Source organism: Manacus candei, unplaced genomic scaffold (assembly GCF_025592945.1).
Source record: "Manacus candei isolate 608988 ecotype Guabito, Panama unplaced genomic scaffold, ASM2559294v1 h1tg000028l, whole genome shotgun sequence".
NCBI classification, from domain to species: domain Eukaryota; kingdom Metazoa; phylum Chordata; class Aves; order Passeriformes; family Pipridae; genus Manacus; species Manacus candei.
In genome coordinates this window covers 38,154,978-38,167,020 of record NW_026138076.1, presented here as the reverse complement: position 1 = coordinate 38,167,020, position 12,043 = coordinate 38,154,978, and the positions used below count along the sequence as shown (strand labels likewise).

The 12,043-nt window shown below is 40.7% G+C and overlaps 1 protein-coding gene across 6 annotated transcripts in view; it reads left to right on the top strand.

Moving 5' to 3' along the window:
- Window positions 1-12,043, top strand: part of HERC3 (HECT and RLD domain containing E3 ubiquitin protein ligase 3) — a 48,524-nt gene that overhangs the window by 22,347 nt on the left and 14,134 nt on the right. For 3 of the 6 annotated variants that reach the window (XR_007904864.1, XM_051789742.1, XM_051789743.1), the window contains exons 6-17: window positions 663-754; window positions 1,751-1,881; window positions 2,585-2,745; window positions 3,226-3,302; window positions 4,040-4,164; window positions 4,711-4,770; window positions 7,094-7,205; window positions 7,715-7,904; window positions 9,614-9,777; window positions 10,302-10,415; window positions 11,699-11,722; window positions 11,809-11,898. Coding sequence is in view for 3 of the 6 variants with exons in the window: in XM_051789742.1 (XP_051645702.1) it covers window positions 663-754; window positions 1,751-1,881; window positions 2,585-2,745; window positions 3,226-3,302; window positions 4,040-4,164; window positions 4,711-4,770; window positions 7,094-7,205; window positions 7,715-7,904; window positions 9,614-9,777; window positions 10,302-10,415; window positions 11,699-11,722; window positions 11,809-11,898 (1,340 nt within the window). In the remaining 3 variants the exon portion in view is untranslated. Of the gene's footprint in view, window positions 1-662; window positions 755-1,750; window positions 1,882-2,584; window positions 2,746-3,225; window positions 3,303-4,039; window positions 4,165-4,710; window positions 4,771-7,093; window positions 7,206-7,714; window positions 7,905-9,613; window positions 9,778-10,301; window positions 10,416-10,787; window positions 10,935-11,698; window positions 11,723-11,808; window positions 11,899-12,043 lie in introns of those variants that run through there. The other 3 variants (XR_007904865.1, XM_051789744.1, XR_007904867.1) reach the window with 3 other exon arrangements.

The window sequence follows — 12,043 nt, the reverse complement described above, 5'->3', positions numbered from 1 at the left end:
GGTGTCTACTGCTCCTTGAAATGCTTAGCTTTTATTTTTACATCAGTAAAACCTTGCTTACTGTGTTCATCCCCGGGAGACACACTTATAATGATTAGGAATGTCAGAGAGAAGGAGAAGAGCATCACTTAATGGTCGGCAGTGATTAGCCTTTGCAAGTAGAAGGATCTGCTTAGAGGATGACAGCAGAAGGAAGGCTAAGTATTTAAATACACACTGGGATTCAGCTTGTCATCTGTGTTGCACAAGTGTCTCCTACGTGTCAGAGTTGTTCTACATGGAAAAGGTCTAAGCAAGGTTTTGGAAACAAATGTTTGCAGTCATCACTGAGGAGTCTGAAATGGGGCATGAAGCTGGAGGTGGATGTAGCTAGGCTGCACTCATCATATCTCCACATGGAAAGTGCATGTTGAGTTTATACAAGATTCTCAACATTTTTATTCTTGCTCTGGACAATTTTGTTTGAGTCAGTCAAGTCTTGTAAGAATTGGAGAGGAAAGGTGGCAGTGAAGTACTCAAGGACATGGTTTTTTTCACCATTGTTGTTTAAGCTTCCCTTGTGCTCATAGACCAAGTCTGAAAGTCAGACTGCCAGTGGTTTTCTCAGACATGTAGGTTTGTGTTTATAAACAGCTTCTTTATTTTCTTTGTCTTCAATGCAGACCGAGAATCCCCTTGCCATGTGAAGCTGTTGCGATCTCAGAAGGTTGTTTACATCAGCTGTGGAGAGGAACACACAGCAGTCCTGACAAAGGTAAATCTGCTAACTTGGGAACTCTGACTACTGTCTTGCCTGCCTGGTGGTTTCACAGTAGTTTCCTGAGTAATGGTAGAAAAGAACAGATTGACTTACTGTATTCCTTCTGACTCCAGTAAAAGAAACTAAGTGGAAAGTATAGCCTAATTATTTATTCTGAGATTTATTGCCAACATGATCCTTTGCTGGTTTTGAAGATGAAGATGTTAATAAACTGTGGCAATGAATAGCAAAACTCAGGTGAATTGCTTAAAGAAATTAGCTTTAAGCAAAAAAAATTTAACATGCACATCCAAAGGGGTGAAAATAGTGTTTTGTTGGAAAATAGTGATACTGTGCATCAGAGTAAGATGGAAGCCAAAATTAATGAGTGTTTAAATGAAACAGTCACTCTCAGCATTTACAAGAGGTTTACAATTCCAAACCTGCTGCTTCCAAGTGGTGTATAGCTCAGTGAACAGAGGAGAGGGCTAGAATTTGAAAGATAACTTCTCAGTTCTTGCCTTGCCTCTGCCACTTTGTAGCTGTTGCTTCCTGTTTTGGTGCCTCAGTGTCTTCCACTGTAAAATGAATTTAATAGCTGACTTTGGGATCCCTGTGGGAACAACACCATTGTAGAAGACTAGTTCTGCAGAAGCTCATGTTCAAAGAAAAAAGTCACAGTGTGTTTTTGATCAACAGCTGACAGAGATGTGTGTAAAGTATTGGCTGCTCAGATATGTTTAAACCTTGCTGGGATTTCAGATTCATCTGGTGATGGTGGAGGGAAGCTTCTGTAATTTAGACATAGATAAAGATAATTCTGTTCATTTCTGATGGGTGGCAAGGTATCTTATTTGGAAGCTGCATTAGCAGAACCCAAATTTCTCTTCTGAATCCTTTGGAAATCCCCAGCAATCTCTGCCTAAGCTTGGGCTCATGCTGAAACTGGAGTCAGATACTGCTGGGTTATGAGTCCCTAAATGGAGACTATGCTGTTTGATTTGCTAACAGAGTGGAGGGGTGTTCACGTTCGGTGCAGGTTCCTGCGGGCAACTGGGACATGACTCCATGAATGATGAAGTGAACCCCCGAAGAGTTCTTGAGCTAATGGGCAGTGAAGTATCCCAGATTGCTTGTGGCAGGTAAGTCCTCTGTGCAGTCAGAAATTTTCTCTGGTGGAGGTTAATGCTGATACTGAGTCATGTAGATAGGGGGAATAGTCTCGCTTCTGCATTCTCTGTGTCAAAACTAAATTAAATTAAATTTTACTTTCCATGAGAATTTTAAGACCCTTTAAAGGAGATTGGTTTTTAGTTGGGGTTGAACCCTGTGCTGTTACCTGTAAAAGATACTTTTCCATCTTAATAATTCAGCAAGAGTTCAAAGCAGCAGCCCATTTGGTCACAAGTTTCCAGCCCCTTTCATGAAAAGTGAGTTAGTAACACTAGTGGTGTGTTGTTGGCTTTTGATTTGTACAGGCTTAGCAAATGGCTAGGCTAATACTGTGAGCCTGATACCAACACAGTGCTGGCACAAGCTGCTCTTTGTCATTTCCACCTAAAGAACTCCATCCCATAAACTGGTGCCATCAGGTGGCAAAAACTGAGCATTGGTGCTCGTGTAAAGATGCTGCTTGGCAACAGCGCCTGGCCTAGGGGAACTGAGAGTAAGTTTTAGGCTGCCTTTGTTTTGTTGGTTTGGTTTTATTTTTCTTTTTTTGTTTTTGTTTGTTTGGCTTCTGTTTGTTGTTTGGTTGGCTGGTTTTAGTGATTTTTTTTTTTCTCTTAGTGTGGCTTTTCTTATTATTATTAAACAAGGCTCAAACTTTGTACCCATCTCTTACAGACATCACACTTTAGCCTTTGTGCCTTCTTCAGGAATGATCTATGCATTTGGCTGTGGAACAAGAGGCCAGCTGGGAACGGGGCACACTTGCAATGTTAAGTGCCCCTCTCCTGTCAAGGGTCACTGGGCAGCTCATAATGGGCAACTCTCAGGGAAACCTGGTATGTACTATGCACAATTTGGACATAAATAATTTCATTTCACCCATGGCTGTTCAAAGACATCTTTACATTGTTCCATGAAATTTCTGGAAATAGCAAAAGAATCCCCAAATGCACTATGGAAATTACCTTTTACTCTCTCTGTTAATGTCTGCCATCTCCCTTTTCTCTTTTTATGGCAGAGTTCAGCATTTGGCAATCTTGAGACTTCAGAAATTGTACTAATAGTGAGTTCTGAAGGCTTTGTTCTCTCTTTAAAGCCCCTACTGCAGTTTAAAAATGACAACTTTTCCTTCCTGCCAGACCCTGTGTACTTCTCAAGAAAGTGTTACAGTGCTTGAGTTCCAGCTGATTTCAGCCTGGCCTTCAAAGGACCCAGGTGCTCCTGGTAGTTGTACAGGCAGTGCAAATGTGGGGGAGAAAGCACAGTAGGGACTTGCATTCATCAGCCTCTAACACAACTGTGTCTTTCTTTAACAGATGCCTGTAAATATCATATTGTTAAACATATCTTCTCTGGAGGAGACCAAACATTTGTGCTTTGCTCCAAATATGAGGTAAAACAAATGAAATATCTTTTCAAGTCTACTCCTCTGTCCCAGCCTTCACAAGGCATCTTTTGTTTTTACTAGAATCTTTTGAAATTAAAGTGTTGCTTTGGAGTCCATTCTGCCATACAAACTCTGCCAGCTATGACAGTTTTACAGCTCTTGAGGAGTGGCTGAAAGTTGCCTTCCTTTTAGAGGCACATCCAAGCCATTGGGATGATCCTGATTTCACTTTGATCAGCAGGGAGGGGAGTCCAATCTTTGCATATTGGAAGCAAAGGGCTGCTTTCCACCTGTGGCATTGGGGTCTGCATGATTAGTGTTGTAGGGCCATGAACCACATAGACTGGGATTTTGTCAAGCTGTGCGGGATAGAGGGCTCAGTGCTAATTTGGTTTTTCAGCTTTTGTCTTCTTTTTTCTTTCAGTAAGTGTTTGACATACACTTTTGAGTCATGGAAATAGTTCTAGAATTAATGTGGTAAACCTGTAGTTATACAGGACAGTATTTAAGAGGGAAATGATTTTTTTATTTTCCTCTTTTTAAAATATATTTAATGATGGTTTTTTTCCATACCTCTTCATGCCTTCCCTTTTGGACTTCTTAGTAATGCCACAAGTTCCTAATCACACCTTTTCAGAGACCACACTAAGGAAGCTATCAGTTATATATTAAAACAGAGATTATGGATAGGTAGGAATTGTTTTACAAGCCTTGTCTTTGCTGAAATCTGTATCTTCTCACAGAATTCCTTGCCTGCTGATGATTTCCGGACCATAAATGAAACACGTTACACCTGTTTAATAAATGATGAAACTATAGATGTCTGGAGGCAAAAGCTTTTAGAAAAGAACAGTTCTAATTCTGTCAAGTAGGTATTGTGGCACTGGACAAGCCTTTTGTTGAAAGTTCTATTGAAATAATTTTGTTGGCTTCCGTGCCATGCTTTCACTTGAAATTTAGCAACCTTTTCAAGTGTGGTTCTTGATCATTTCCAAGGGGAGGACAGTTGCCAGTCACAAAGCTGCCAGGTGAGAGCTTCTGAGCAAAACCAGACGAACTTGAGGCTGCCTCAACATTGCAAATGGTGGGTGGGAAATGGATTCTAAAGTTGTCTTTCATTGTGTGCTTAGAGTTCATGAAAAGCAGCAAGAACTTGTGAACAGACTGATTAAGTTCCTTCCCAAGTGTGCTTGCCATGAGAAGGGCAGCATAGGTGGAAAAGAGGCACTGCTAACACTCCTTTCAAAGAGGGACATTACATGATCCTGAATGAACTTCTTGCCCTCTATGCCTCTGAAGGGATGACCCTGACATTGTTTCCCATAGAAGGAAGGAAAGAGAGCTGAAGAGATTTGCTGGGACATCCGCTCTTAACCTGTGTCTCTGTTTTCTTTTGTCTTCTTGCTGCAAACAGTAGTGTTGTTCAGATACTGTCCTCAGCTGCGTGCTGGAATGGAAGCTTCTTGGAGAAGAAGTAAGTGGCAAACTTCCAGAAGTGTGGCTTTCCCTTGAGGCAGACTGGATTCCCTTTACTTCACTCACTGCTGCAGTGGGATTTGATTTTTTTGATCAGATGAGAGACAGGGGCAGAGAGTGTCCCCTAAAGAGGTGGCTGGTCAGACCTGGGTAAGGAAGGCAAATGGTCTAAGAAAGTGCATGGTGAGTGTACTATAAGGCACAGATTTCTTGGAATTGTCACAACTGTAATTTTTCCTTACAAAATGAGTATCATCATCTTTAAAAGAGAGGGATAGGAATATGACATTAAAGGAAATGAGTTAAGCCAGGTATTTGAGTAGTCTCTTACCCAGCTGAGTTAACTGGTGGGGGCTGGTGCATGTGGAAGGACACTTCAGCACAGGCTGCTCTTGAAAATACACCTGGGGCAGCATGGAATCACTTTTCTTCTGGGTGACATCCTGCTTACAAAAGGAGGAATTTCAAATGGGTGTAACCAACAATAGGTGGTGGCAAGGATGTGGTATACATAGCTGAGTGAAAGGCTGTGGGTTGGGAATGCTTGTGTTGGCTGTGTCTGTAAAGACTGATGAGGTAACAGCATAAGATGGGGAGGAGGAGAAATTTTTATGGTGATGTGATGAATAAATGACCTGTAACTAGATGAAGAAAAACTCAGTTACTCTGAGTAATCTTTCATAATATATTCCAAGAACAACTTAAAAAGAAAACAATTTACTCATTATTCTTGTGTTTTTCTGCTTGCCCAATGGTTTCTACTCTTAGGGTTGTGACAAGACAGCATGTTATTGCATCAGGAGAGTTGAGTCTTATTGGTTTAAAACACTCACTGAGGTGACTCAGTCCAAGTTGTTGAGTCACTTTAAAGTCTCACGTCTCCTTTGAATGTGGAAATGAGTGGAGTTTATGACTTCATCACCCCAATGCAGTTGTTCTTCCACTTTAGCCATGTCCTAGCAAGGGCAAGGCTTAACTTTTACAGAAAATATTTGGCCAAATTAATGATAAATTCTGAAGCCTCACTGAAGTGAGGCTGTATTTGTCTGTACCTTTATATGTGAAGTCTTACCTCACGGTGCACTTGATAGGAATACCCCAGTATATCCCTCTGGTATCCTAACGCCGTATAGGCCTGTTTGCAGTACAGCATTGTGGTGCACAGGATTAGATGGAAGAGCAGCTTCTCCGTGGCAGTGTGACCGAGCCTGCCTCAGTACTACTTTTGCACAGCACAGCCTGAACTGCTCTGTACCACAGTGTGTCTCTGGGGAGCTATTTCCAACCTGGTGCCTGTGCTGTGATGGAAACAGCCATTCTACTACAGCAGGCTATGTTTAGCTTGTCATTTTGTTGTAGTCACACCATCAAACTGACAAATGCATCCCCTCTTTATTAGCTACCTTTTCTTTCAGAGTGTCTAATACAGTGCTGTCTTGGATGAGTAGTGGCAGATTTGGGAAATCCTTAAGGTCAGTGGAATTGTAGCACTGACCTTTTTATACTAGCAACTGCAAGGGTTTATGTGCAGCTGTACTGCAGACAGCAGTGGGGAGAACCTCTGCTATAGATGCTGATCATGCTCTTGATGCTTAGCTGAGTAACTCACCTGCTGGACTGGACATTTGGTGTTGCCAGGGCTGGCTGTTGGACTACTGTCTTCCACGGGCTTGCCTTCATTATCCCTCTTACACAAGTAGCCTGAGCAAATTAAAGCCTTTCAAGCACAGCAGAAAGGACAGCATGTTTGCTACAACTAAAGACCATGCAAAGGCTATTCTCAACTTTGTTGTGTTTTGATTGTGATGGTTGTTTAGTTTTAGAAAGTTTTGAGAGAGGAATTGCCAAAAAAGTTACTACTCTGAATATCTCCATGTTTTCTTTTGAAAACCCTCGTCTAATGTCCTCTTGTATGACAGTTCCTTTTCTTACTGACTATGATGGAGCAGATTTAGCTGTAACAGTTGTGTGTATGAAGACAGTGCAGAGCACCCTGGTACATACGATAGGTACCAGGTAGGTTTTTTTAAGCAGTCCAGCCTGTCTAGGTGGGCTCTTAAGTCAGTGAAGGAGTCCTGGGGAAACCTAAGACTTTGATAAAGTGTTTCTCTGCGAGAATCCCAACCCTAACCAAGGCCCAGAGGAATTTAGAAGGGAGAGTTGTTTTTACCAAGAAGACTCCAACTTCTGCCTTGTTGCTGGCCTTATGAATTCCTTAGAGGTCATTTGTCCATTGCTTGCTGTCAGGCCACGTCAGTACGTGCGTAATGGTGTCTCTTCCTTGAACTTATGCTTGTCTGTCTGTGATTTCTTTTTTAAAGAATCGATGAACATTTTAAAACTAGTCCAAAGATCCCAGGGATTGATCTGAACTCTACCAGAGTGCTGTTTGAGAAGCTGATGAACTCTCAGCACTCCATTCTCCTAGACCAGGTAATGCACTTCTGAGGTTTTGGGTATTCAGAGGGGAAATTAAGGCTTTATCCCTCTCTAACATGCAAGTACCAGCAGCATTTTTGGGGAAGACACTTCACGGTATCAGTGGATACTTCTCCATTGACCTGGGCTGATTTTGACCTTCTCAGAATATGTCTCTAAGACTTGTTTTGAAATGGCACTTAATACTTGAATGTCTGTTGAAATTAATTCTGTGTATGTTATACTTGTAAATAATTACTATGTATCTATCAGGAGTTGAGTACTTTATGGTTGCATAATTTATTCTAACTTGGAGAATTTCTTTCAGAAGTGCAGAGCTGTGGGATAAAAGCGTATATGTTCCTCTTGCTGCTTTTAGCTATATTTATAGCTTTGGGTTTTTTCACTCTGGGTTTGACTTTTAAAACAGGGTTTGACCATTTCATCAGTTCTTAAACATCATCTACATTGTAGGTGCTCTATCACCCAGAATAAGTTGTCTGTTTTGTTTTGTCTTTCTCTAGATACTCAAGAGCTTTGAAAGCTTTTTGATTCCTCAGCTGTCCAGCTCACCACCAGATGTCGAGGCAATGAGGATCTATCTGATTCTCCCTGAATTCCCACCCTTCCAAGACTCCAAGTATTATATCTCTCTAACACTTCCTCTAGCAATGGCTATTCTGCGTTTAGATACCAACCCCAGCAAAGTTCTTGGTAAGAATCTGTCATTTAGGATCCATGTTGCTCTCAGCATCCCACTGGGACACAAAGTATTGCCTTTAGGATTTTTCAGTCACCAGTTTGTGTTGGGTCTACTGTTAGTGGCAGCAGTTGGGTATAATTTGTGATAAGTGTTGTTATGAAGCAGTCTCCTCTAAAAAGCATCTGGGAAACAAAACAACTCTAGGAATCCTCCCCCCAGAAACCTCTGTTCCCATGTAAGAGAATTAGAATTTGAATTTTAAACATGAACTCTGAAGAAATTAAGAATGTGTCATGCAGGTAAGAGATGGGAAGTTAGTTACAATAATGTCAAGCATATAAAATTTATGGTGGTGTGGATGATAAATGAGAAAAAAAATTCAAGTTTAGGAATTGTTTTACTTTAGAAGTAAAATATTGTTTCAAAGAACACTTACTAGGGGGGTTAATCTAATTTACCTTCTCTGGTTCACCTATATTCAGAGGCTCAATTCCAGATAAGTTTGCATGCCTCTGTGGGAATATAGATTTTTATGTATCATGAAGATTAAATGACCTTATTTTCTTAAATTTAATCAGATATTGTTCACTTTAGAATATTCTTTCTGTATAAGGTAAATAAAAGAATATACTAAATATAGCATTAAGTTATTTTGTCCTTTGTAAGATGTGGGATACACATCTTGGTGTGTTGATGGTCTGTGATCAAGCTGAACAGTAAACTCTTCTTCCACTTCTGAGTCTTTCAATTTCTCATATTTTTTCCTGAGCTTATTTTGAGCCAAACAGAACATATGCTGCTTAATGATCGTGACTTATGTTTGTTGAGCTATTACTGTTCCTGTTAGCTTACTCTGTTTCTTAAGGCTGTATTGTACTAAATCTCATCATGTAAAATACTTGTGATGCATTCAGACCTCCAGAAGCATCACTCCAGTAAAGTTATTTTGAGGTTTAGTGATATTTTTCTTTTATTTTCTTTTTTTTTTAATTCAAAGAGGCTTTGGATCCAAGTTTCCTCCACAGAGTAGTCCTCTGTGATGTTTAACTTACAGAAATGTAGAGGATTCTCATATTTTACCTGTCAGAATCTATTGTCGTGTTGACACTTGAGAGGATAAACTGGTGTTTGTTTCTAACCGTTGACATGATGGTGTCCTGGACTCCAGCTTCTACTTTGCAGGTGGATTGGTTCTAGCAAAGAAGCTGATAGTCAGGGTCCCTTCAGAGGAGAGTTAAGGGTTACCTATCCTTGGCAAGAAAGAAATCAGCCTCTCTAGAGAAGGTTAGACCTTTAGTGCAGGTGTGTCAGGAGACACACTCTAACATCTGCTAGAAAAGTATGTGGTACTGCAGAGAATTGCCCAGGCAACTCTTATCACTCCTGAGAGACAACTGTTTGCCCACCAGATCACAGTATCTTGAATACCAGATACTTGAATTAAAGGTTGAAAACCCTCAAATTCAGGCTCTTGCACTGATCAGGGATTGGGCTTGGTAATGACAAGGGTGGTTGTATGAGAGTGGAAAGGGAAGAGCTTTTCAGTTTCTGGTATCTAGATGAATCTGCCTCACTTTCCTGCTCCTACAGCTAGGGCAGAAATAAGGAAGTTTTTCGAAAGAGTCTTCAGGTGTATTCCCCTATTTTCAGCTGTAACCTCTTATTTAGGGGTTACTCTGGCCTTTAATTCAGGTTTATATTGATGTCCTCTGCTTTCCAGATAACTGGTGGTCTCAAGTGTGCCCAAGATATTTCCTCAGGCTAGTGGACCTGTATAAAGGTGCAGTGGTTTACCTCCTCAGTGGAAGGAAGACACTGTTGATTCCAGTCCTGTTCAGCAGCTACATTACAGCTGCTCTCAGACTCCTGGAGAAACTCCACAAGGTAAGGGGAAAACCTGGGCATGTGTTGGCTCAAGATGATTCAGTCTTGTCTGCCCTTTGCCACTTGTCAGGGTAACAGTGGTCATGGGCTCTGGCTTGTAAGCTGTGTCACTGTCCACCAAGATACCACTTAGGAAAGATATTAGTGGTTTGCCTTAATCCGAGGTGCTCAAAGGTTGCTTAGGCCTGTCTCAAACACTAGAAATATAAAGAGTGCTGCTGCTGAGCCACCAGACTGTGTGCATTATGGCATCACAAATACTTCTCTCTTGATGGTCTGCTACCCCTGTGTTGTTGCTGGGTAGTCTGTGTGAGGAGGAGAGGGAGCTAAAATAAGTCAGAAAGAGGTTTACCTTGATTCTTCTTGGTTTGTACTAAAATATAAGAGACCATGTGTTTTTGCAAGACTTTCTCTGTCCTTTCTTTGCAAGCTGCTATAATTGATTTTATGAAAGCAAATCTGCATGTTCTGAGAGAAGTGGTGAATATATCCATATGTTAAAAACCATCTACTTTCTTCACTAGGTAAATCAGAAGGTTAAACATGTGGAATATGATAAGTTTTATATCCCTGAGATTTCCAGCTTGGTGGACATTCAGGAGGATTATCTCATGTGGTTCTTGCATCAGGCTGGAATGGTAAGAGGTTTCATGTATAGTCATGAAATAGCTGTCCATGTTTGTGCCTCTGGTTGTAGATCTGTATTTTCTATATCCTTAATGAGAGTGTAATCTATTCAGTGTAGGGGCATTGGTACATTAAATCTCTCAGATTTGAGTACTCGGTGGCTTGACAAAATTGACTTAAAAATAAGGCTGTCAGAAGAGCTGGAGCTTAACACTATTTAGTAACGCTTGCAACAGTCTCTGTGATTATTCATGTGAATTTCATTTATTCCTTGCACAAGGGGATTAATTCAGTCACTGGATCCTTTTAATGTTATCGAGACTTCAGGAGCCAAGTCCTGTATTCTAAAATTATAATTTTTACCCTTTACTTCTGCTGTTTAGGCAGGTATTGTGAATAATGTAGCCAGTGATCTTAAAATGTTGCTCTGTAAGAGGAGGCAGTGGCGTTCTGGCTAGGGGACTGAACCAAGCCTCAAGAGATGTGGGTTCTATTCCTGGCTCTTCCAGTAACCTGCTGGGTGATCTTGGGTAAGACCCTTCACCTCTTTTATGTCTCACTTTCCCATCTGTAAGAAAGGAGATAACTAAACTAAGGGCTTGAATATGCTATGTGGGAACCCGGTGAGATTATTTATTATAGCAAGGAAAGGAATTCCAAGTGTGAAAAAACCACCAAAAAACTGCCCAGAGATGCTGCAAGACTAAAACCTGACTGTAGCTATAATTTTTGTGTGAGTTTTTATGGACTTTCTAAATGTTGTGTGTGCTGTCTGTCCCCCCCCCCCGCTTTCCATCATTTAAGTAGTGCTGCTGTGTGCTTACTTTTAGTGAGCAGAACAATAAAATACTGATTCGAATTTATGTAAGTGGTAGTTAAAGAGTTACAGATGTGTTGATGTGGCTAATGATGAGTAACTTGCATTGCAGGGGTGTTCTTGTATTGCCATGTTGTTGACCTTATGGTGTCTCCTATTGTTTCATATGGTCTCTGCCTTGGGGGTAGTTTTTTTGGTTTTCCTCTTAAGAGTAAGTTTCATCTATAATAGGCTAACATAGGCTTCTATGCCAGTTAGTCCTCTTAGTAATGTTTGATGTTCATGCGTTGTATTAGACTTGTGTTTTTTCTTGAGACGGAGTTCCCATGCTTTTCTTTAAGAGGAAAAAAATGAGTTGTTAGTCCAAGAGGAGAAAAATTTACTTTGGGTCACCTTTGAATGAATCCATCAAAAAAAATACAAGAAACAAAAATCGAAGAAGTAAAAGATTTTCATCTCTCTCTTTTTCTTTCACAGAAAGTAAGGCCATCTATCATGCAGGTAAGAAAATTGTTTTTCATTACTCTTATTTAGAGAAGTGTTCTGAAAGCTGTAGATAGGAACTAATCTGCCTGCCTTTCTTGCAGGATGCTGTGACTCTCTGCTCTTATCCTTTCATCTTTGATGCCCAGGCTAAGACCAAGATGTTACAAACAGATGCAGAACTACAGATGCAGGTAATCATTCTCTCTCCCAATTTTCCTGCCACATTTCTTTCTCTGCCTTTTGCAATGGTGCCTGCCTGGAAAGGGTGTCAGCTGGGAGTTGGTGTGTGCATCACATTATTGTTTCCATGATACAGGAGAGCACAGTAGCTGGAAA